This window comes from Sturnira hondurensis, unplaced genomic scaffold (assembly GCF_014824575.4).
Source record: "Sturnira hondurensis isolate 20B ecotype Veracruz unplaced genomic scaffold, ASM1482457v3 Scaffold0021214, whole genome shotgun sequence".
In the NCBI taxonomy this organism is placed as follows: domain Eukaryota; kingdom Metazoa; phylum Chordata; class Mammalia; order Chiroptera; family Phyllostomidae; genus Sturnira; species Sturnira hondurensis.
Window position 1 is genome coordinate 3,586,378 of NW_028093845.1, and position 26,184 is coordinate 3,612,561.

At 43.2% G+C, this 26,184-nt stretch overlaps 1 protein-coding gene across 4 annotated transcripts in view; it reads left to right on the forward strand.

The window, feature by feature from the left end:
• The window catches only part of DIP2C (DIP2 acetate--CoA ligase C (putative)), a 438,780-nt gene that overhangs the window by 217,128 nt on the left and 195,468 nt on the right, over nt 1-26,184 (forward strand). For 2 of the 4 annotated variants that reach the window (XM_037031859.1, XM_037031860.1), the window contains exons 3-4: nt 1,004-1,171; nt 12,580-12,690. In XM_037031859.1, the coding sequence (XP_036887754.1) occupies nt 1,004-1,171; nt 12,580-12,690 (279 nt within the window). The remainder of the gene's footprint in view (nt 1-1,003; nt 1,172-12,579; nt 12,691-26,184) is intronic. The other 2 variants (XM_037031861.1, XM_037031862.1) reach the window with 1 other exon arrangement.

Consider the following 26,184-nt stretch of genomic DNA (forward strand, 5'->3'; position numbering starts at 1 on the left):
GAACTCTACAGTTTTCACTGTTACAACAAGGTTTTACAGCGGCTCAGATGCTTCTGGAGAAGGGTTAAGCAGGCGCATTTCACGGACGGACCCCCAGCTCTGTCCCTCCTGATCTCCGGGCGGCGACACACCCAGAAGTGCTCTGCTAGCGTGATGAGGAGCCTTCCCTGAACCTTATATCACAGGAAACTTAATTTGTGTGTTTAGTTTCTGCTGTGATCGTATCTTCGTTTTCATTTTGTGTGTTTTTCCTTCTCTCCTTGGTTCTTTTTTCCTTTTTATTGAATTTATTGGGGTGACTGGTTAACAAAATTGCAGGTGCACAGTTGCACAACACGTCGTCGGTACGCTGTGTTGTGTGTTCATCACCCGGAGGCAAGTCTCTGTCCATCACCATGTGGCCCCGCTACCCTTCTCCACTCTTTCCTTGATTCGTAAGAGAGTTAACCTAAAAAATGGACCTGTTGTATAGCCTGACTTAGCTGATAGGCTTGATTTCCTGATTTCTGGCTTTTAAAAGGGAAAAGCGCTGTTCTACCCGAGTGGATTAAAAAATAGGTTTTCGGTTGGCTGATGCCCTCATACGAAAGGCTTAAGGGGCGTGTGTGGGCAGATGAGTGGACGGTAGCCTTCCCTTCCCCCTTTCTCTTGTCCTCTAGCAAGACGGCCGGGTGATGACCTGTGGCCCATTACTGTGAGTCCCTTTCCGTAGGCGGCCCCTCCACATCTTGCAGGAAGGCCGGCAGGCTGACTGTAGGCTTTCGACATTGGTGGGATCTCATTTCTGTGCCTGACCAAACAAGAGTGAAACAGAAGCAGTTCCCAGAAGGTGGTTCTCCAGCCGTGGTGCCGAGAGCATGGCTGACTGTGTGGGCTGGGCGCTCCGGGTGGCACCCATGTTGCGTGGTCCCTTTGCATGGGGTCGGCAGCTCTGCTCAGCGCTGTAACAAATTTAAAAAAAACTAAAGTTTGAATTAATTAGTTTTTTTTCGACTTGTTACAGCAGCGAACGGAGCTGCGGTGGCCCGGTGTAGACTGCAGCACAGTGAAGGCGCCCCGAGGAGAACACCACACTCCGGCCACATCGGGGTGTGTGACATCAGAGAAGCCGCTGGCAGGGAGCGGGTGGCCAGCACCGCGGGAAACCGGCCTCTGTTTTACTTTCGTTTCGGTGAGCGCACTTCTCCGAGAGAGAGACCTTATGGCAGGGAAACATTTGAAATGGCCATCACCCAGCACCATTGTAAACAGATTGCAGGGCTTAGCTTTGGGGGGACACTAAGGGGGCCCATGTCTGAGCCCGCGTTCTACAGATGAGGTCACATGAGTTTTTGGTGGCCGCGGTGCTCCTTGGTCACAGAGTTGTCACAGACCCCAGAACCATGACCGTCCATCCCACTGACTCATGTTCTTTTAGAATAGAATATGCTATTTCAACAACCCTATGTTCCCAGTTGGACACTTGAGAAAGAAGAATGCGTGTCAGATTCCAATTCTTTCTAAAATCATTGGTCTTTTGCTGGCCTAGCCTCATAGCCAAGCCCTCAGTGAAGGAAGAACTAGTAGGTCCTGGCCTCTGGGATCTACTGAAGGGACTGAAAGCTGCAGCCCTTCACACGCCTGTCCCCAAAGAACAGTGTTGAAAGATGAAACCGATTACTCAGAGTATGTTCTTAGAGGTAATGATCCTCAGAGGTCAAGATTGTGTTAGTGCCTAGTATTTTGAGTACAAGAAGCCCAAAAAGGTGAGTTCAATGCACCTTTAAGTAGAATAAGAAAATAAGGATGTGTAAGTGTTTGGCTTATCTTCAAGGTTTGGGCATTGTTTGAACATCATATGCAAATAATAGAGAGAGAAAATTGAATGTTGTAATTGGCCCCCAAGATCTCTACAGTGGCACCCAGCCTGGTCACCCCACTGCAGTTTCTTTGGGTCCCCTCTCAGCCACTTGGTAACAGATACAATAAATGTGCTTGTGGGAAGGACGGAGGGTTGGTGAGTGGGTGGCGTAGTCAAGTGTTAGCTGAGAGGTTCTTGCACAATTACGCAAGTCTCACCCACCTGACTGAATTGTGAGGAGGAGAGAGCCTGCGTGGGGACGCTGCTCTGTGGGCCTTGGGGGCCACCCCCTTCCCGCTGGGAAGGAGATGGCCTCGTTCAGGACTCCAGGATGGCACCTGGAGGCCCAGAGAGTTTGCATTTTCACGGATCATCTTTGTTTTTGAGAAGTTACCCTGGGTGAACACTCACACAAAACCTTGTCTCTGGGAAGCGGTAAGGAGAGCAAGTGGTTCTGAATCCGAGCATTCTTTCATGCTCAGTCTTAGACATAATTCTTTTGCTTTAGGATCTTTGTGCAAAATGGCATGTTTTTTGTTTGTTGCCCTTATTCTGTTATATACTTTCCTAGAAGAGGTTTATGTATTGATTAACTTTTTTCTTTTACATACTTTTTATTTATTGGAGAAAATTCTAAGACTTCTCCAAAAAAGATTCTAAAACTATCTCCGTATTGTTTTTTGGGACACATGACTGCGAATTAGAACAGCCTGTTCAGGTGTGCAGCAAAAATCAGTAGCTCAAGTCAGAGTTACCAAGCCCGTCTCAGGGAAGGTGCTCAGGGAGCAGGTTGTTTCCTGGTTTTCTGCTCAGAAGTGAGTGACTGTCGCAGAGTATCTTGTGTGTCTTGGGCTGTCCTGGAAGACACAGTACATCAGTGAGCATGATGTTGAATGCTCACCTAAATCTAGATGAGAAAGGTTATGCCAAAATCTGAGAAGAAAAATGAAAATTTTATATGCTTGTAAAATTTATTTATTTACTATATATATATGTAGAGAGAGGTCAGAAAGAATATATTGAAAATCATTACCCGAAGGATATGATTTAGGCCCTGACTGATGTGGCTCAGCGGCATTCCGCAAACCAAAAGGACGGTGGTACAATTCCTAGTTAGGGCACATGCCTAGGTTGTGGGCTAGGTCCCTGGTACGGGGCATGCGAGAGACAACGGATTTATGATTCCCTCACATATTCATGTTTCTCTCCCTCACTTTCTCCTTTCCTTTCCCTCTCCCTAAAAATAAATATTTTAAAGTAAGAGAATATTATTTAGGACAGCTCACTCTTTTCATATGAGTTCTTTTACAGTTTTTGGCTATGTAGTGTCTTTTTCAAAATCATCTTTTATTCTCTAAATCTGATACAACTTGTGAAAAGAGAAAATTTCTTTTCAGGAATTTTACAATCGAGTGTGACAAATTTTACAATTGAGTCTTCACTGTTTTCAGGTGTGAAGTAGTAAAATGCCACTGTTACCATAAAGTGACACTTTTCTTGCCCAAACATAATCCCCCTTTCCTATAACATGTGCATTAGCCAGATTCAGCTTTCTGCACGATTGTCTAGCATTTGATGGACAATCATGTAGGAAAATGCTCCTCCGTGGTGAGTGGTTTATGTAGATTTAGTCTTCCTTAGGCCCAGCTTGAGTTTATTTCAACAGCCAGACAGCTTTGTCCCTAGTTGCAAGGATTTGCCGTGACCGAGCAGTTGTGGCAGTGTTGGTGCTTTGGGTGAGGTGACCAGAGGCAAGTCTGTCTCTGTCCTTCCCGTCCCCTGGGAATTGGCTGTGGGATCCAGGGGAGCAGCCTTAGAGAAGGGAGAGCCTGGTCAGGGTAAATCTGTCTGCCTTTGTTTTCCCCGGAGATGACAGATGGCTCTGCGTGGAATCGAAGCTGTGTCAGAGGGCCTTGCACACGGCGGCCTGGGCTTTTCTCAGCTCTTCGAACCTCCATGTTCTTCTGATGTTCATTTGAACCATTCTGCACATGCTGCACCCTCCGCTAAGACCTGCTTCGTTTAACCCTCAGTTCCAGTGTTGCTTCTATACAGATTCCTTCATGGTCCCTCAGGTTAGGACAGGCCTTCCAGTCCCAGTCTTCATGACATCCCACTTCTGAAATTCTTACAATCTTGTAGGCAGATGGTTGTGCCTGCATACTTGGTGATTCCACCCCATCCGCAGTGGGTCCCTCATCTCCTTTCCACAGCAGTGGGCATTCAGCAGACATTTGCTGAAAGATGAACTGGGTAGATGAACCTGGAACTATGCCTGCTCCTGACAGACCAGCTGGCAGAGCCCAAGCGCCCCCTGCACAACTGTGGGTAGTGGGAGTTACTGCCTGAGCAATCCCCCCACCGCATGTCCCCCAGTGAGTAGCGAGGTAAGTGTGCTTGCCTGACTGAGGGAACAAAGGAGCATAGAGCGCTGGTCCAAGGGAGTGGATGCCAAGTGTTAGTCTGATGATGCCCCAAACATGTCAGCAAATGGACCTTTACTGCCTCGGGCAGCTCTTCTCTGAAATCACTGTTTCTTTTTGATTTCTCATTTGGATGAATTTAAATGGCAAATGGTACATCAAGTGCTGATCACTCTTTCCATAGGTGGAAGGTCAAAGGATAATAGGATTTGGGAATCCTGCACATTCAATCAGCTGAATTTTATTTTCTTAACTAATTTTGGAGTTCAGCTTGAGAAATCCCGGTGTTCAGTGCTGCTACTGAGGATCCCTGTCCTTTGTAATCCTGTTCCTATGAGGGGACCTCAGGGGGCTGCCTCCAGCCCTAGCCACAGGTTCTCTAGCTGGGACGTGACGAGGAAGTGGCCTGTCATCGGCAAATTCAGTGTTTGTGAATTTTGCACTCTGGTCCCGCATGACATGCAGACCTTTGTCACCTTGGGTTTAAGGTTATAAACCCAAGACACGTGCCATTGTGTTCTTATTCTTCAGGAAGTGAGGTTGGCTGCGCTGCTGCCTTCCTGAGCTGAGGTCAGTCTGTCTGACTCTTCACATTGAGTCAACAGCACTGAGCTGCTCTGGTGCTGGGCACAGTTTGGCCTCCATTTTCATTCTGCCACCAGGCCCACCATCTCCCTGGGCATGGACAGCGTATTTGCTCGTCCTGACTTGGGCATCAGGAGTCACATGGCCTGTCCTGGAGGTGGGGGTGGGGTGTGATCCAGGAGTTACTCCGTGACATTTTTCCATGGTGGTTGGGGTATAGGGAACAAGGTTAAGTTCCAGAATAGGAGAAATGCAAGTATTGAAATTGGTGTTGTCTGTCTGTGACTTTGCATGAATTTTTCCCAGATTGCATTCCTACTGGAAATGAACCTTCATCAGCTAAAAGTAAATACCTATATCCCAGGTACACGATGGTCATGATCTTGACACACAATTTGCTGCTCTCAGTGAGCTCTGAAGTATTCTTCTTTTATCACAGGCAGCTATGGTTCGATCATGTGAATGTCCTGTTATTTTTAGTGGCATTTAACCAGTCAGCGTCCTCACCCTCAATGTCAGTAGTTAAAAGGGAGCACATCCAGGCTGTTTCCTCTGGAGTTTGGGGCTCGTGACCACTGTTCAATGAGAATGGTGCCCACTGTGGAACTGACTCAGACCTGTGAGCTGTAAGAAAGCTGCAGAAACTTGACACCTCAATGCTGACCACAGACACTCACTTCCTTCTAAACGTACCCTCCCCAACAAGCGAAGACCCAGTGTTGGCAGCAGAATCAGGCACGAACGCACTCACAGCATACAGAGGGCTCTTGTCAAACTTCCTTAAGCTGCAGGTCTTCTGTACATTTCCAGGTCATGAGTTGATGATCAAGTTAATATGTTTTAATGGAAAAGTGGTTAGCAAATTTGTACTGGTTTATGGCAGAGATTTATGTTAGTGAAGGACGAGACAGAAGCAACAATGATGGTGATGATGAATCCGGCTAGTGCGGTTAGGGTACAGGTTACTTACAGTGAAAGTTCTATCCTGCAGTGTTGGCATCTGTGCCAGCACAAAGCAAACATAGTGAATTCTTAGCATGTACAGTAGTCGTAGTGTTCGTGTCTGGCAAAGTGTTTGATTTCACCTGGTTTAGAAGCAAGTGCTGCTGAGGAAGAGTGTAATCAGGTACGAAGAGAGAATGGGACAGTTTAGAAATCACTTTTGTGCAGACTTGAAACATGGAAAAGTCTTCAGCAGCTTTACCAAGTTCTAAAGACCATGTCACCTGGGAGGCCCCACGAACACTACACAGAGGGGGAAGCAACCAGGAGATGCTAGAGTTTTCATGAGCACCCTGGGATCATGTTCAGATCTGTGCCCACAGCATCATGGGACCTGACATTTAGAGGCTGAGTGGTGTGTCCAGTTCCATGATTATCAGAACATACCAGAATTTGGACGCAGTTCTTCTAGCGTTAAAACCGTATGCATTCTCATTCACATTATTGTCCACTTACTTTTCATGATTTCTTTAAAAGATATGCTGCCCTGGCTGGTGTGGCTCAGTGGATTGAGTGCTGGCCTGAGAGCCAAAGGGTCACTGGTTCGCTTCCCAGTCAGGGCACATGCCTGGGTTGTGGGCCAGGTCCCCAGTGGTGGGCATGAGAGAGGCAACCACTCATTGATGTTTCTCTCCCTCTCCTTCTCCCTCCCTTCTCCTCTCTCTGAAAAGTAAATGACTAAAATCTTTTTAAAAAGTATGCTGAGAAACCTAGATTTTCAGTGTATTCTCTTGCTATCTGAGTTTAGCAATCCTGACTTTCTCCAGAACATTTAACATCCCGAAGAACCACAAGCCTGTACTGCAGGTCTCCTGGCCGGTGCCCAACACTGTGTGGGCACAACAGTGATTGCCCCTTTATCCTTAGGATGATGTGGTGGTCACTGTGATTTCTGGTGTCTAGTTTTTCATAATCAATAAAGGGACTATTTTTTCAATAACCTGAAACTGATGAGTAGTTTAGGGACAGAACTATGGTGTTAGTCATTTTCTTTGGAGAATCCTCTCTTAAGCATGTGTTGGAAGTACCTGATTGAAGTCCTGATACAGAGTGGCTTGTTTCACTGCTTTGTCTCCCTTTGGACTTGAACGAGGTTTTCATGTGTCAAGGGAAAGAGCATTCCGAGGAGTGTGATAGGACAGGTCCAAACTTGGGAACAGTGACTGTTTCTGCTTGACCAGAACCTGGGGGTCTGAGTGGGTGACGCGGCTGGTAGGTGCAATGCTGGGGGGGGGCACTGAAGTTCAGGTGGAAGAGTCTAGGCTGAGTTTTCTGGTTGACAAGACACAGAGAAATGAGATGGGCAGATCCCTGCGTAGGTTGAAGCGGGGGCAGATGGGGGGTGGGGGAGCGTGCTGCAGGAGCCTTGGGAAATAGAGAAGGAGCAGCAGGTGCCATCAGACTGTGAAGGCTCCAGGCAGGCCCAGCACTAGACCTGATGGCTTCTGTGACCTTGGAGACAAGGTGCAGAGTAGGGAGGAGCGCACTCACTGGGTGTGGGTGTTTGGGGACAGGAGAGGCGGAATGCCCCCAGTAGAAGGAGCTGGCTGTCCTGGGCAAGTGGGAGCGCGGCAGAGGGACGGGGTCTGTCGTTCCTTTCCTATGCTGTCCTTCTGTTTCCTCTTTTCTCTGTGCCCCATGAGTCACCTTCCTCTGATTTGGAATAATTTTTATAGTCCCATTTTAATTCTACAGGAAAAATGGAAGTCTCACTGACATTGTCATGTTTGAGTTGAAGCACTGCAGCCTCTGTGCGAACCTGGAAAATGTCACCGGTTCAAACGTGTTTTCTGAGCCTGTCCTGTGGGAGGGGGGAAGTGTTCAGCTGAGGTGGGGGACAGATCATAAGGCAGAGGTCACCGTATCCCGCCACTCTCCCAAGTAAGGATCTGATGGACACCCCTTGTGTCAGATGACAGCTCTCAGCTGCTCTGAGTTCACTCCTGGGCGGCAGTGAAGTTGTGCCGGTTTCCAGCTTTCCTCATAAGGTGGCTGTTGAACAAATACTTTTGCAGTGAGGTCACAAAAATACTTCTTTGGGGCATCAAGAGACCCGCTAGATTTTGCTCATGTAACAAGTAATTTCTGTCCTGGAGGCGTAGCACTGAACATGTGGCCTCTGTCCCAGGTACCAGGCCTCTTTTGGGCATGGGGCAGTGAGGCCACCTCGTCACTCCGACAACAGGGTACCTAGGAGCCCTGGGAGGGGATGCCCATCCAAAAAGAAAGGGCCGTTAGGAGCAAGTATTTAAATGCCCCGGAGAGGGACACTGACTGAGCTCTAACCCCAGTGCTGGGCCTGTGTCTCCCCATCAGTAAAATGGCACAGGTCACGGCATGTATCTCACGTGGCCATGCTAACGAAGGCAACAAATTCATCAATGTAAAGTGCTTAGGCCAGTGCAGTAGTGTTCACAGTTCTTATTTGTTCTGTGTAAAGATGGTAAACTGAGGCCCCGGGTCACAGGTGGTGACAGCAGCCAGTCTCCAGAGCATGATGTGGTTCCCTGTGCTGTTCCCCTCTGTTCAAAAGGGGTCCTAAGCTAGGCCAGTGCTCGGCACTCGATGCTCTGGAAATGTGGGGGAAAGGGTCTGGTCTTGATTTTTATCATGTTGTCCTCTGAAGGGAACTAATCTTTGTCCCCCTGGCTTCCCGTGCTCTTGGACAGTCACCCCACCTCCCTCGGGACAGACACCTCACCTTCCCAGGGACCTCTCTGGGCCTGTGTCTGTTGTAGACAATCTGGTCAGCCTGCAGCTTTTCTGAGAGGTAGTTCTCAGTTGGTATGAACATGAGATCCCAACAGTGCTGAATTCCGAGGTATAATTGTGTTTTACTAATTATTCATGTGTTAGTGCTACCAAGAAGACACCCATTTTAGCAACAGCATTTGGTCAAATCCTTATGATAGATAACCAGAAGGACACCTCTGTCACTGCCCCTGGGTCCTCCCATGGTGACAGGTTGAGTTCTGCTTTGGAGATGCATATTTAACTGCTGGTTTTTTGTTGTTAGGATGTACCTTTAAGGCACCTAAAATTTCATTCACAGTGAAGTCATATAAAAATTAATAATCGAAATATGCACACCAATACTTTGTTTTAATGTCCCATTGCTAGTAACCTGTTAAAGCTAATCATCTTTTGTCAAGTTTATTTATTTACTTTTAAAACCATGTTTTTTAAACTCTGCATTCCAGCCTATGAGAGTAAGTATTGATGTGTTCGCTGCATATTAGCTATCTGGGAACAGATGTGTGGGGGTCACGCATAGGCTAGTCTTATCACTGGTCCAAGTATGTGAGTGTTAGGACTTGTGCATGTCTCAGAGGATGGACACAGCCACCTAGGGGCCCAGAAGGGGTCAAGGTTGATAGTCCCAGGAAGTATGTTTGAATAAACAAGGAAGGTAGCAGTACTGAGAATGAATGCGAAACACTGAATGTTCATACGAATCTGCCACTGTGTAACCTCGGCTGCTTCAGACTATCCATTTAGCTATTCTTTCCAGAACTCCGCTAAGATGTCAGTAACCAGTTAAAGCCACAGGACAGGAGGGGGGAAGAAACAGTGACAGGTTTCCATGATGTATAAGATACCTTGATCAGCCTGGCGTGGGGGGTAGGGGGCAGCAGATGAAGGTGTTGATGAAACCTCCAGTCGGGGGGAGCATGGCGTCTAGGAAGCGGGTGATCCTCATCCTCTCTACTCCCCAGAGAGGTTTGTTCTCTGGAAAAATGGACTAGGAGCCTCCAGGCTTAGGGACACCGAGCAGTACTGACCCCATAGGTGCTGAATCAGAGTGTGCATTCTGGAGGGAAAGAACAGTCCGGCCCCGAATGATGAACGTTCCTGTGTTTGGTCACAAGACAGGAGACCACAGGCCTCATCTCTGGGCAGATGGAACAGCCCAGATAAGAGACCTGCTGGGAATAGACCTGGTGCCGCCACCACAGGAAGAAAACCCTGCTTGCCACTCTTTTGATGGTAATAAAGAAGAAACTGTAGACGTTGACAGAAGAGAGAAAGACAAACAGGTTTTGCATAATGATTATAACTTCAGAATGGCATTTAACATCTTAGCAACAATAGTTGACATGAAAGGCAAGGAATGCAAATAATTTTCAAATATACTTATACAAATAAATTTTCAGAGTTACAGATAATTTTGCTTAGAATTCTGACTTGAAATATGGCAGTTATGCAGCAAGCCTGGGCCAAGCAGCCAGGATGAGAGCAGGAGGGGATTCCAAGAGGGATCGTCAAAGAAAAGGAAATTGAACCGAAACACTGTCGCCAGATTGTCAGTGTTTGGCCACAGGGGAGAAAAGAACTGGAAAGAGTTTTTCAGCACTTCTGTGTATTTTTGAAAGGATTACCAATAGGTACATGGAAAACCAAGATAATGGAACAAAAAGATGCAAATATTAATTGAAGAATAACAAAAAATATAAGGTATGTATAGCATACTACCAACTCATTATCCTAGTAATGATGTGGTGTTGGACACGGTGATGTGTGGGAGAAGTCTCTATATTGTCTAAAATGGACAATTAAGTGCAATTATGAATCCATGTGTATAAATACCAATGTAAACACAAGGTAACTGTATTCTGTGGGCCAACTTTGCCCACAAGTCCCTCCGTCCACCATGGATGAAAATGAAAGTATCAAGACATGATCTGCTTGGGGAGGAAAGGTGGTCAATCTCTCAGAGGAGAAGGACCAAGAACCTCTTCTTCAACAGCTTTTTTGGGGTTGTAATGCACAGGAATACAGGTAAAGTTCATCAGTCAATGTCAGGCAGCAAGGATCAAACAATAGATAGCATTTCAAAGAGATCTGAGGGCTTAATCTGAGTCAGTGTCTGTCAGGTAAGGGTGTTGCAAAAACTTTGAGAGACATACTCATTTCCTGCTCAGACCCTTATCATATGAATGAAAGCACTCTTAGCAAAGCAGGCTTCACAGGACTTTGTGAATTCTTCCCTATGCCTAATCACCCCGGAACCCGCTCTAGCCGACAAAGGGCGGTTCCAGTCATAGATTTTTAGGCTTAAGTGGATTAGAGCCAGAAAGTGCTTCTCCCAGATGGAAGTGGGGACTCAGGCTATGTCAGAATAGTTGGGAGGTGAGGGTCCATCACTCCCTCTTTGCTGCAGCCTCCTGAGTCTTTCCAGGATGGCCTCTGAAGTGATTGTGTCTGGCTTAGGTTGCCCCCCTCCCCCCCCTAAGGTGTCTTATTCATCTCTGACTAACCGACCAAGCGTTGGGGGCAGGGGATGAAGCAGAAGCAGCACTGCTGTGAGAGACAAGCTTTGTCTCCTTAGTGGCTCACAGTCCAGAGGCCGCTCACTCAGCCTTAGCCATGGGGGGTGGTTACAACTCCTGAAACCAGGCCGAGCAGTTCCCAACAGTACTGTTTGGGTTTCATGCATCTGTTTCATAAAACTACAGAGCAGTTTTTAAAAGGATCATTTAAAAATTCTGTACATTCAATAAATTCTATGCGTCTGTTTGACAAAAAAAATTAAGTGATTTTGAAAAAGATCCTTTTAAACAATCGTTTGTAGACAGTAACTGGAAGAAGTTTGGTAGCTGTGAATATTCCAATGACCAAGAACTGTTCATTACTGATGTCAGTGCTTGCTACGGACCTCACACGTGGCTACAGCTGAGGTATCTTTTTCACACTTCTAATCTAGCTAACCTCCTGTGTGGACCCACAAACATGCCATCAGAAATCGAGGTGCAGAAATCACCACTAGAGGAATATTAAACCCAGGGACAAGCAACTCTCCTGGAGCCATCGTGGAGAACCAGGGATTACACACTGTCTCATTAAAATTGCCATCTCTGGTTCACTTCCTGTCCAGTATTACTGGTCTTTTTCTGAAAAAGTAGCAATTAATGTTAATGGTCAGTGCTTGGAGTTCCTTCATATCTGAACTGTAATGACTGAATTTCCCCAGAGTATACTTCCTTTTCTCTAGATCCTGCTTTTACTGCTCTAATTCTGAAATGTGAGAGACAGGGATGGCCAGATGTAGGTCAGTGTTTGACCAGTACCCACTGAATCATTTGTAACCGTGTTAACGTTTTTGGTAATGCATCAAAGCCGTATTGAAATACAATTTGCTCAATCATTTAGCTTCAAATGGAGGAAGAATCCAAAGAGTTAGAAATTTTGAATGAACAAAGATAGAAGCTCATGCCCAATCCTAGTTACCTGAATTATATTGTTAGAATATCCTATAAGTTTTATTTCAACGTTATCTTTAATTTAATGATGTGTAATTTTTAATTTTCTCAAGTGTTTTTCCACAACTTTTTCTTTGTTAAATAACGAAGATCATTAATTGATTCTGTGCATCGGGCTCCATTTTTTCTTTTCTTTTTTTTTTATCCAAACTCTAGGGAATTTAGACATTGCTTGTGGCTCAGTTTGCATCTCTTCCCAGGAAGCACTGGAGGTTTGTGATACTCAGGAGCCTGTTTCTAACGGCTGTAGTGTGAATGGGAGTCTTGCCCTGCCTTGGATGCTTCTCTGTCTCCCGGTCATCGTCCACCATGTCCCGGCCCCCATGCCCACTCCCATATGAGCTCTAGCCAGGCTGTGGGAATGCAGTGGGTCAGGGCTTTATTCTGCCAAATGATATGTTCCCCAGAGTGAGTTAAGTCCAATTGCCAAGTAAAACCTCACCTTACTTTGCTATTTCCTTTAACCCAGGGGTGGATCAAGCTTTGCCTCCAGAGCGCCGGGCTCCAGTTACTCCCTCCTCTTCCTCTCGCTATCACCGCCGAAGGTCCTCAGGGTCTCGAGATGAGCGCTATCGGTCAGGTAAGGCACCAGTGTGGACGTGAGGTCACTCATACCCTGCCCTGCAGTGCTGGTGGTGAAACAGCCGAGTGGGCACATGTCTGGAGCAGCTGCATCTACACGAGGCACAAGTGCATATGTCTGCCTGTTCTTGTGACTTGTCGTGTGATCCAGGGTGATGGCCGCCTCCCTCAAACACAGATGTTCTCTCCAAATACATTAAAACTCAGTAAATAGTAACTGTTTTCACATTTTTTAAAAGGTAGTGTTGTTTACTATTTAGAAAAAAAATAGTGACTTCTCATGGCCCAAACTTTATTTTTTTAGGTATCACTGTTCAACAGTTTGGTTATCATTTTAATGATGTTGGTTACTGGTATAATTTTTTTCTTCTCTTTCAACCTCAGTAGTTTCTTAAGTACAGTTTTCAAAAGAGAATCAAAATCCTTAAAATTTTGTATATTCTGTGTTATTTTGTGTTTTATGATGCTGTCTACAAGAATGCTGTCTTGGTAATTCCATTTTATTGTAATCATTACCTGGGCTTGGCTAGCTTGAATTTATCTATTAATTTAGCATCAGAAAACTTGTTTTGTGATTACTATTTTAAGCACTTTTTGAGAGATTCTTTTCCCCTCACCCCAGCATCTAGATTAAAGTTGCTTTATACCTAGTTCCCTAACTGCAGTTGTTAGAAGAAAACTATCGGTATGTGTTGCTGGGACACCAGTTCAGGGCACATGTGGATTGGCGACGGTAATGATCTGAATTATAATATTATAAATATTATATTTGTATATCACTTTAGAGTTGGCAGAGTACTTTCACAGGCAGCATCTCACTTAGTTTTTACAACAAATGGGTGAAGTGCTTCTTACTGTTTCACGTTGCAGATGAGGAAGTCGAGGTGGTGGCAAAGGCATAGCTCAGCCAGTTCGTACCAGGGTTGGTCAGGTTCATGCTTCATGAATCTTCCCATTCATGCGGGCTTATAAGCCACCACCATAACCTCTAAGGAGCTGTCTGCCTGACTTTCTGGTCCTGTTCTCCATTCTAGAGGAAATGAAGTGGTAAGACAGAGATTTTATGGCATCAGGAATGATTATCTGCACAAGCAAGAAGAAAGGACTCAATCTAGGAAAGGCCAAGTGCAGCCTCACTGCTCCTCTTCCTGTTTTCTCAGCCCCTCTGAAGAGGTCTTGATGCCCAGGTCAATACATGGGGATGGACTGAAGGCAGAAGCTTGTTCCCAAATCCACCTTCTGATTTTCAAAGGTGTTTTAACACCCAGCGCATACCAAGAACCCATCTTAGCCATTTAGACACCTCAGAGGCTCCTTCCAGATAGTTAGGAGGGAAGAGGCCTGCAGGTGTGTGCTGTCAGCTTGCTGTGAAACCTTTCCATTAATTCCTTCACCTCGATAACTGCTGCTGGTATTTTATATGTGTGCACACACATGTAGACACACACATAGTCCCACATACGGTAGACACATGTAGTCACACATACCGAAGACACACTCCTACATATAGCAGACACATGTCCCACATAAACACACATACACAGTCTCACACACAGTAGACACACCTATAGACCAGATATGAAGACACGTGCTTACCACCATCAATATCTTCAGTTCTCACAGAAGCTAGACCCATGCTCTTATTTTCATTTTTTAGGTGAGAATAGGGAAGTTTGAGAAGGAATGTGATTATTAATGATATTGTAGTGAGTAGCTCATCAGAATAGGATGCACATCTAGCTCTGTCTTCCCTGTCATCTGACCTCTCACCACAAAGATTTTTATCTTGCGTCCATTTCTAACCTTTAACTCTCTCTGTTAACTTTTTAAATTTAGATAGAAATTAAATCCCAGGAAGTCTCTTTCCCAGATTATTTGTCTTTACTGATGATGAGGGCGGAGATGATAAATCCCAGTGTTTATATGACCTTTGGTAAGGTGCACTGTGTTCTGCAAACCCTCCTGGTTATTTAGGGGGTAGACAGGACAGGTGGTCAGACAGTAGAAGTCTGCAAGAGGTTAACACAGCACAGATGGTGAATCCTTGGCCTCAGGCATGTGTCAGCTCACCTGTCACATCACTGTCCATCTTTTAGGATGGAAGAGAGGATGTGGGAGAGCAGCATAGTATGGGAAGGTGTGGGCTGAGGACAAGAATCAAGGGCAACTTCAGAGATTATTTTCACTAGTCGGTAGAAACATGGCTAACATGGTCCTCTGCGAAGGAAGCTAGATCCATCTGGGTCCAGCCCACCTGGAGCCCTGCTTTAGAATCACCATTACTTCCTCACCCACCTCACTGTGAGAGGAGGGGCTGTGAAGAAAAAGCTGCAGTTACTGTTAGTCCTTTCCAGTTAGAGCTCCACACCAGGTCAGGGGCACTTGCCACTTCCTCCCTCTCCCCGCATCCAGGCTGCACAGTTCTAACAGGCTCCTGACCTTGTGGCTTTGTTTCCTGGGGGCATCTCTCCAGGCTGCCTGTCCCATTTCCTCTACGTATTTTCTGGATTCCTCTCACTCAATCACCCTTTCTGCCCAGTTGTTGACATCACCCCTTCTCTGTGGCTGAATTTTGGGCTCTAGGCCTGAGGTCAAGGACTAGCTCAGCCCCTCGCTTCCAGCTCCCAAAGGAGTATGATGAAGTTTTCTTCCGGATCTGCTTGGTGCTAGAGAGCTCCAGAGAAAATAAGACACAGCCTCCCCGCCCCCCAGGAGTTCACAGTCTAAGGAAGAACCAGACCAGTGAACTGAAGGGCAGATGTTACTGTGTGGGGTGGTCTCTGAGGAGGCTGTTCACAGCCCTGTGAGTTCCTCAGCACATGTCAGCTGGCAGCCCTCCTCTGCTCAAGCATCCCATCAGCTCCCATTGCTCTCAGAGTAAGAATCACATTCCCATAGGGAGCTCCCATGTGCATGGTCCGGCTTCCATTCCTCCTTGGTCTCCCCTTGCACTTTATCTCTCCTCTGCGACTGCACTGGTGTCCTGGGTGGTTTTGCACACACAGGCACCCGACTGCTGTAAGGCCTTTACATTATCTGTTCTTCTGCCTAGAATGTTCTTTCCTGATATGCACACACCGTTAATTTCCTTACCTTCGTTAGGTCTCTGCTCAGGTGTGACTGCTTTTGTGAGGGATTCTCTGACCACCCAAATAAAATGGTAAAGTGCCATATAACTTCAGACAGAATCCCTATGCTTCTCCACCCTGACTCATTTGTATCCATTGCTGCCATAACCCCAACACTTACCCATCTACTATCTTCCTATCAGCCCATCTCCCTGTCTGTCAGACATCTCTCTCGATAATCTATCATCCATTCATTACCTGCCTATATCAATCACCTGTCTAGTTAGCTATATATTAATTATTTATCTACTTGCCTATCGGTTGTCTTTCTATGGTCTATCATCTGTTAACCATCTACCTACCATAAAAACGTAAGATCCAAAAAGACATAATCTTTGTTTTGTTCATTCATGTATGTCAAACACATACAAATGTTGCCTTCTTAATAGTTCTGAAGGGAAGGAAGATGAGGGAGCATACCGCATTTGGGGGGAAGGCACAAAATTACGTGCAGGTGTGGTAGGGGGCAGATTTTTACAGTATCTGTTATACCGTGCTCTAGAAATTAGACTTTATCCTGAAGATGATAGAATACCACTTGAAGATTTTAGGCAAAGATATGACAGGAGCAGTTTTAACATTTAAAAATTACTTTGGGTAGCACTGTAGAGTATGGATTAGAAGCGGAGAAATTGCAAAGACCCTCAGTGCCTGATATCCATGCATGTTTAGGAGCTGACTTGGTGCTGGTAAGACGTGAGATGTGTTTAGAAGACAATAGCAATAGGGCCCTGAGGCTGAGTTATTACAGGGGTGTGTGAGAAGGGGAATTAGGGGTGAGTCCTAGGTGTCAGGTGATACACCTGCATAGATGATGGCCTCTGGGTTGTAGGCTAGAGATGGTGGGATTTGCCTCAGCTATTCACTTGCTAAGTAAAGGATATGATGGAAATTGTATAGCCATTCCTTGAAGTGTCATGTAAGGCAGGGAAAATGTTATTCCCTATATATTACTATAATTTTTAAAAATTTGTACTCGTCTAAAGATGCAACAAAGATTAAATTGGAACAGGAAAAAAGGTGCATCCTCCTCTCAAGTTTGAATAATGATTGCCTCATTTACATATGGGACAGGCCTATCCAGAGGGTCTTTCTAGGTGCTTGTGAAGTACCAGCTGGAGCTCTCGTTCTCTGTAGTCAACACCGAGGCCACCCCACCTTTTATATATCATGGCAACCGCCCTAAAGGAAAGTTAGGGAGGGCCCATGCACACTATGAGGGCTCACTTGGGAGTTTCACTTACTCTCTGATAATCTCGTTATAAGTGTTCTTATTTTAGACATTTCACTATATAAATTGCTTTTTCTTAGAATATATACTCATATTGTTTTTAAAAATCGCGGTATGAAATCTTAGGTGATTTTAGTCTATTGCCGATGTACAGTGTTTCTGGTTTATTTTCTCCTGAGCCAGGATGGAAGACTTAAGATATTCAGAAGGAAAAGGGTTGTAGCCCTCAGGACAGTTTGCTTCCTGAATTTCTCTGACCACTTAACTTGCAGTAGAGTTCCCGTGGTTGCTTCAATGACCAAATTATATCAGCCAAGAGGTAATTCTGTTATCTCTTAGATAATTGACCTAATTAACAATCAATCTAGTCAATCATACAGCCTCTAATTTAATCTCTCATGCCAATATTTTTGTATTTCAATTCTACACCCATAGCCTCACATCATAGTGAACTTCTACAAGAATTCTTTAAAAATGTATATATTATTATTATTTTAGAGCGTAGGGGAGAGAGAGAGAGAGGGAGAGAAACATCAATGTACGAGAGAAACATCGGTTCGTTGCCTCTTGCACTCGCTCAGCTGGGGACCTGGCCCATGACCTAGGCATGTGCCCTGACTGGGAGTCTAACTGACAGCGTTTTGGTCTGCAGGCCGGCACTCAGTCCACTGAGCTAGACCAGCCAGGCTGAATTCCTGATAAGTGTCCACTTCTCTTATAAATAACTTTCTTTGGAAACTTGAATTTGATCTGGAAAGTGAATGAACGATGAACAGGCATCTATATATTAGGCACTTTATTACTGTTACTTGATGAAATATAAATTAAAACATTCTAGGTATTTTAAACACTCCTTTTCTCCCAACCAAACCCCCTGGGTGGGGGAACCCTTGAGGTTTGTGTTATGTCTGTTTCACCAAGACCAACTATATAGCAAGGAAAAAAGTCAAAACTAAAATGCAGCACTCTCCAAATATGTTCAAAATGATTGTTCTGCCTTTGTATGAGCTTAGAAATGATTTAAAAACCACACCTCAGATCTTATGTGTGCACATGGACTAGGTAGCTGCTTCTCAGCAATTAGTCACCCTGACGCATCCTCATGTTTATTCCCCGGGAAAATGCCAGGGAGCCCTGTCTTCCCTGAGGACAGTGACTCAAGTCATTTAGGGGCCCCGGGCATCTCAAGGCCGTTTCAGGATGTCTGCGAGGTCAAACTGTCTTTACAATAACACTAACACTTCGTTTGCCCTTTTCACTGTCAGTGTTTCCTGAATGCACACTGGATTTTTTCCAGAGGCTGTGTGACCTGTGGGCATGTTATGGTTCTCACAGCCAGTGGAATCTGTGATTGTGAAGTCCTGTGTTTCAAAAGTTTTAACGTTTACTTCCTAATGCAGTAAACACGCAAGTATTAATCTCATAAGCAAAGCTTTTAAGGGCTTTCAGCAATTTCTTTTAAGTGTTCTGTGAGTCAGTTTGGGAACCATTGCCATGAGTCTTGTGAAAATGTAGTTCTTTAAGAATTGATAACACGAACTAGAAACATCTACATCTGAGTCCACCGCAAGGCTGATTTTTTGCTGATACTAGTTTAAAGTCTGGTTTGTGACACTGTTCAGTTTGTGGAAGTGAGTACTTGTATTCATTCATATAACAAATGTGCAAATAATGTTGTGTTCTTAGTATTCTGCTATGCAGTATAGGTGAGAGAGAAATATAAAATATATAGAAAACAATTTATCCTATAGTAATTTCTTCCTTGATGCTACAGTTTAATTTTCTAGATGGAGATTTTTCTTCATCTAGTCAGCTTGAATTTACTGATACTCTGTAACTTGTGTTCTCTCTGAACAATTCAGTTTTCATTAATTTGTGTACCTCAGTATAAATCAGGAAATAACAGTTTCTTTTTTACAGCAGAGTAAGACAGAAGAAGGCATTAAGTCAGATTACACACTGAACTAAAGAGTTTCTGTAAAGGGCAGACTTCTTTGAGTACAGCCGCACTGTTGAACAAGGTGGCCAAAGCCACGTGGGGCCTTTTAAAATTAAATTAATTAAAATGAAGTAAAATTTAAATTTCTTTTGCTTCACCACATTTCTTTTTGGCAAGAAAAAATGATTTATTGCTTCACTGCATTTTTTGTACTAGGCTATCCAGAATGGAAGTGACCAGCAAAACAGGAAGTTCTCCTTCACAGAGCAGTTCTTGTGTCAGAGTTGGGTGCAAAGATGGGAGATGCACTTAGATCAACAAAGCCTGTTTGTCCAGCAGTGGTAAAGCTAGTCTTGATGTCAGCTCCTAGCCATTTAAACAGAAGCAGTGCCGTCAGGTTTGCATTTTAGAAATGTCCGTGTTGTAGGAATACACAGACTAGATTAGTTGAGTTGGGATGGGCTCCTGGCTGAAAGGAGGGACATGTTAAAGAAGTTGTATTTAAAGGCGGGGGAACTCATCAAAATGTGTGTGATGCACCAATAAGTACTTAGAAAGAAGTTGATGGCCTAAAATGTTTATATTAACTAAGCAGTGATTGTGGACATTCAAGAAATAAGGATTTATCTTAAAAAGGTAGAAAAAGAAAGTCAGATGAGTGCATAGAACAGAGAATGACAGACTAATAAAGAGAATAAAATGGAGCAGAAGATACAGACTTGGTTTCCACTCCAGCATGTGGTGGACGCAGAATGGGCGTTGTCATGCGCATCCCAATAAAAAGAAATGCTCAACAAAGGGAAAGTCAACAACCCTTCTCTTACCCCGTCAAAGGACTGAGTTCATTGGGTGAACTGCCGCTCCAGAATTGGGGATGGTAATGTATGCAGAGAAGTGGAATCTCTAAAAAAGAATCTAAAAGCAGTCCTAGACGTAAAAACATCATGACAGAAATGAAGAATGGCTCATCAATAGACTGAAGGTGGATTGGCAGATGCTCAGATCTACATAAAGAATACTTAGAGATTAAACAATATACTAAATAACACTTGGACCAAAGAAAAAGTCTAAGAGAAATTTTCACAATACCTTGAATGTAAAAGGAAAAATACAAATGATCAAAATTTGTGAGCTTCAACAAAAGCATTGCTTAGAGGCAGATATATAACATTGAATGCATGTATTAGAAAAGGAGAAATATCTAAAGTCAGTAATCAAAGCTTCAACCGTAGGAAACTAGGAAAATAAGAGCAAAGTAAATCCAAAGAAAAGAGAAATAAAAGTTGGAGAACTAATGAAGTTGAAAATGGAAAATCAGAGAAAATCACACAAACCAAAAGCTGGTTCTTAAAAGCATCAATATATTGATAAACTCACCAGGTTAACTAAGAAAACAATAGAGATAACACATAGTAGTAATATCAGAAATGAAAAAGCAGTCCTCAGAATTGATCTCATAAATCATAAAAGGATAATAAAGGAATATTACAAACAACTCTGTGCCCACAAATTTGATAATCTCCATGAAATAGACCCATTACTTGGAAAGACTCAATCTGCCCAACACACAAGAAGAAATAGACAATCTGAATAGGTCTATGTCTTTTTAAAAATTGAATCAATAATTAATAACCTTCCAGAACAAAACACCAAGCCCAGATGGGTTCACTGGCAAATTCTACCAGACAGCTAAGGAAGAAATCATACCATTCTTTTTTTAAATATGTTTTTTGATTATCCTATTACAGTTGTCCTATTTTTTTCTCCACTTTGTTCCCCTCTGCCCTTTACCTCTCCTTCCACCAACATTTCCCCACCTTAGTTCATGTCCCTGGGTCATACATACAAGTTCTTCGGCTTCTCCATTTCCCATAGTATTCTTAATGTACCCCTGTCTATTATGTACCTACCATTTATGCTTCTTATTCCCTGTACCTTTTCCCCCATTGCCCCCTTCCCCTCCTCACTGATAACCCTCCATGCGATCTCCATTTCTGTGATTCTGTTTCTGTTCTGGTTGCTTATTTATATTGTTTTTGTTTGTTTGTTTAGGTTTGATTGTTGATAGTTGTGAAGTTCTCCTTCATTATGTTTTCAATTTCTTGTTCTTCCTCTTTTCCTTCTAGCACCCCTATGATTGGAATATTAGACTTTTTTTTCCCCGAATATTAGACTTTTTAAAGTTGCCCTGGAGGTTCCTATGCCTCTCCTCATTTTTTTTAATTCTTGTTTTTCATTCTGTTTTGGTTAAATGTTTATTTCTCCCTTTTGCTCCAAGTAATTGATTTGAGTCCTGGTGTCCTTCCCTTCACTGTTGGTTCCCTGTACATTTTCCTCTATTTCACGTTGCATAGCCTTCACTTCTTCCTCTATTTTGCGACCATCTCAACCATTTCTGTGAGCATCTTGTTACCATTGTTTTGAAATCTGCATCTGATAGATTGGCCATCTCTTCATTGCTTAGTTCTATTTTTGGAACTTTGATCTGTTCTTTTATTTGGGCGTTTTTTGTTTTGTTTTGTTTTGACTCATGCTTGTTGTGTTGTAAGAGGCAGAGCCTTGGGTATTCACCAGGGTGGAGCAACCCACTTTGCTGTGTTGTGGCACTGTATGTGGGGGAGAGGTCAGAGAGGGAACAGTGCCTCTTGCTCAGCTCTTGGCCTAATTTCAGTCACTTCCCCAGCTACCCACAAGCAAATTGGGCCCTTCTGGTGCTGATTCCTTGGCGGGTGGGTTTTTGTACATTCTGGGATCCTGTGGGTCTCTCCAACAAACTCTCCTGTGAAGCTGGGAGTTTCTCTCACCTCTGCTGAAAACCCTATACCCCTTCTTTGTATTCTCTTCATGAAGATAAAAGCATAGGAAATACTTCCTAATTCATTCCATGAATCCAGCATTAACGTAAAACCAAAACTAGACAAAGACATTACAATATATTTTTTATATTTTATTTATTTATTTTTAGAGGGTAAGGGAGGGAGAGAGAGAAGGAGAGAAACATCAATGTGTGGTTTCCTCTCACATGGCCCCTACAGGGGACCTGGCTTGCAACCCAGGCATGTGCCCTGGCGAGGAATCAAACTGGTGACCCTGTGGTTCGCAGGCTGGTTGGTGCTCAGTCCACTGAGTCACACCAGCCAGGGGAAGACATTACAGTAAAGGAAAACTACAGGTTAGTATCTCTCATGAATATAGATAAAATTATTCAAAATATTATCAATCAAACCCAATAATCGATATAGTCTATTGATATGTCCAAAAATTTTTTGACAAAACTCTATACCCATCTGTGATAAAAACTCTCAGAAAATTAGGAATAGAATGGAACCTTTCTCAAATTGATAAAGAACATCTACAAAAACCCTAGAGTTTACATCACAGTTAATGGCAAGAAACTAAATGATTTTCCACTAAGATCAGGAACATAGCAAGGATGTCCCTTCTCCCAACTGCTCTTTAACATTATATTTCAAGTCCTTGCTGAGGAAAGGAAGCAAAAGGTATACAGATTGGGAAGGAAGAAATAAAACTGTCTTTATTCACAAATAACATGATTGTTTATTTAGAAAATCCCAAAGAAGCAAGAAAAGAGTCTGAAACTAATAAGCGGTTTTAGCAAGGTTGCAAGATATAAAGTTGATATACAAAAACCAATCACTTTCTTATATACAAGTAACAAAAAGTTGGAATTTAAAATTAAAATACAATGTCATCTACATTAGCACCAGATAAATGAAATCGAGCTCTAAAAAATGTACAAGGCCTATGAGAAAACTATAACAGTGTTGAAAGAAATCATTAAAATATCTAAATAAATAAAGATTCCATACATGTGGATAGGAAAAGTCAATATTTTAAGACGTCAGTCCTTCCCAATTTGATCTATAGGTTAAATGCAATTTTAGCCAAAATTCCTGAGAGTTATTTTGTGAATACCAACAAACTAATGCTAAAGTTTATATGGAAAGGTAAAAGACCCAAAATAGCCAACACAGTATAGAACAAAGTCGGAAGACTAACACTTCTCAGCTTCAAGTCCTAGTATAAAACTTGAAATGAGACAGTGGAGTATTGGCAAAATAACAGATTTATAAATTAATGGGTCCTATTAGCCCAGAAATAGACCCACATGAATATAGTCAACTGATATTTGACAGAGAAACAAAGGCCATCTATGGAGAAATAGTCTTTTCAATACATAGCACCAGAACACCCACATGTTAAAAAATGAATCTAGACAGCTTTCATGAAAATTAACTCAAAACGGATCATGGACCTAAATGTAAAACAAAAAGCTATAGAATTTTTAAAAGATAATATGGAAGAAAATCTAGATGACTTTGGTGATGTCTTTTTGGATACAACACCAAAACCACAATCCATTAAAGAAAAAATTGGTAAGTTGGACTTCATTAACATCAGAAATTTCTGCTCTACAAAAGACACAGTTAAGAGAACGGAAAGATAAACCACAGATATGGAGAAGAATCCTTGCAAAACTCACTTCTAATAAAGGACTGGTATCCAAAATATACAAAGAACTCTTAAACCCCTGAGTAAGGAAACAAGCAATCCAGTTGAGAAATGGGCAGAAGACCTTAACAGACACCTCACCAGAAAAGATCTACAGGTGGCCAAAACACATGAAAGATGCTCCACATCATAGTTCACTAAGGACTTGCAAATTAAAACAACAGTAAGATACTGTTTTAAAAATGGCAGAAATCCAGAACACTGACACCACCAAATGTTGGCGAGGATGTGGAGCAACAACAACTCTCATTCATTGTGGCAAGAATGCAAAATGGAACAGCCACTTAGGAAGTCAGTCAGATGGTTTCTTACAGATCTAAACATACTCTGAAGTACTGAGGGTGATGCAGACTCCAGCCAGCATTGTCCACGATGTTGTGGATGCAACAGACAAGTTCACACAAACTCCAGAAGTCCTGTGGAGAAAAAGGGACAGCCAGGTCACTCTCTGAGAGACGGAGCGCCTCGACCCTTGCCTGGACAAGCTTTTATTGCTTTCTAATAGTATACATCAAAGAAGGTTTTCATTCATTACACTCAGGTTTGCTTTAGGTGATTACTTTTTACAGATAGCACAGGAAAGGATGTTACTGATTACTTCTTACAGATTAACAAGAAAAAAATGTTGCAAATGCAAAGGAATGGTAAGAGTGATTGGTCTGGTTACACTCAGTCCCTGAGAGAATTAGACTTCAGGAAGTTACTTTAAAGATATACAGTAAACATTTGCTGCTTCTACTCAGGGTGAGGGAATTTTAGCAAGAGCAAGCTTCAAAGCAGCCTAGGTATAATGCAGGCCTGGTTTTCCCACCAGAAAGCCCATCCATGGGTTTGGCTCCTGTGTGCCGACTCGCACCTGTCTGTTTTCTGATAGGGCTGGGCTACATTTGCCACGCCAACCAGATCCGTTCCCTATATGAGGGGGCCACTTAGTGGAGTAGATGACCGTTTGGCCACTATGCTACATGTCTGTAACTAGTACAGAATAACTTAAAATCTAAACTGTAATTGGAAGGTCCCTGGGAGGGGGTGCGCGAGAGGCAACCACACAGTGATGCATTTCTCTCTCTTTCTCCTTCCCTTCCCCTCTCTCTAAAAATAATTAAATAAAATCTTAGAAAAATTTTTTTTTAGAAAAAGAAAAAACAAGTCACTTCCACTGATCCACGGTTGTTTTTGAAGTTGGACAACTGTCACCATACATGTTATTAATCGTATGATGTTTTGAGCTCTAGAAAATGGACATTAGGAGGAAGTGAAGGGGCAAGCATCAATTTCTCTTAAATGTAAATACATTGATCTACAAAGATACACTTTTTTCCAAGAGGCTAAAGTGCTCTCATTATTTTTACCTTTATTCTCCAAACATTGCATTGTTTGTTGCATTACGAGAGACTGCTGTCTTTCAGAGTGAATGCAAATGCCATCTATTTAAAGAAACCAAAAGGAAAGTTGAGGTTTCCACTATGTCAAGAACTTTCATCTGAGACTTTTGGCACAGGAGGCAAAAATTAGGAAGTTTTGTGAAGAGAAATGACCAGTGCCCCTGATTGTCCATTGGGATTTACTTGTAAGGTGCTGACCAGAGGCTGTGGGTGGCCCAGCCCATATACAGGGTCGTCAGCATGAGCATCTGTCTTCCTGTGCGTGGGGCACCATTCGCAGGCTAAACCGTGGTCTGTGCTGTGTGTCTCACAGGACCACAAGCATCTCACAGTGTTGCTCCAAGAATTCAGGCTTTAGTTTGTGAGGGTAAAACAGAAACCACCAGCAATCTGATACCTTCAGGCCTTTTCACTTTGTCAAACCCACTGTACCAAACCTATTGCTTCAGAATAGTCCTGAAAGCAGCTGTCATTAATGAGTGCCTACTCTGACAGGTAGCTAGAGGCTTGCCTGTACTATATTTTATCTTACATCATTCCCATAGTGACTGTGATTTTGTTCCCATTTTAGAGCTGATTAAAGTCAGACTTAGAGGGATTGAAACATTTCTTCAGTGTTACAGCTAATAAATGGCAGAGCCAGCATCCTGACTCTTAGCCTCAACTCTTCAGTAATCGGTCATTTCCCCAGAACTATGGAAACATCATGTTTCTGTGTGTCTCATAGCTTTCTCACAGTAAGACAATCTCAGCTCACAGAACTAAATGGGGAAAAAAACAGTGCAAGTTTCTTCCCGTGAGGGAACAGTAAGTGGAGAAATGGTCGGAGATCAAAGAGTAGGGACAGGTTCACCTTTCAATACATTTTTAGTGTTATTCACTCAGTTTTTTAAAATTTATTTTAACACAAGCATTTTAATTATAATGACCAAATTATTATTGGTTAGAAAATAAGGAGAAAAAAATACCAAGTTTGAGGCAAAAAATGGGAAACCATAGAAAATGGAAAGGAAAGGTGGATCTCAGTTGTGGTGGTCATGTGTATTTTGTTTTAAGCAGGAGAGGTCAAGTTGCCGTTCTGGGCACTGAGCACGCAGATGAATGTGGTGGTGTTTAGGTGCCGTGTAAAGCCCAGGTGCACTTCCACCCTCAGTATAACAAGCACTGGTTTCAGGGTTGTTGCTGTTATTTTGGTTACTTTCCTAAAAACTGGTCTTTGGAGGAAAAGGCTGAAGAAAGATTAGGAAGTAAATCTGAAATGACTGAAATGATCTGT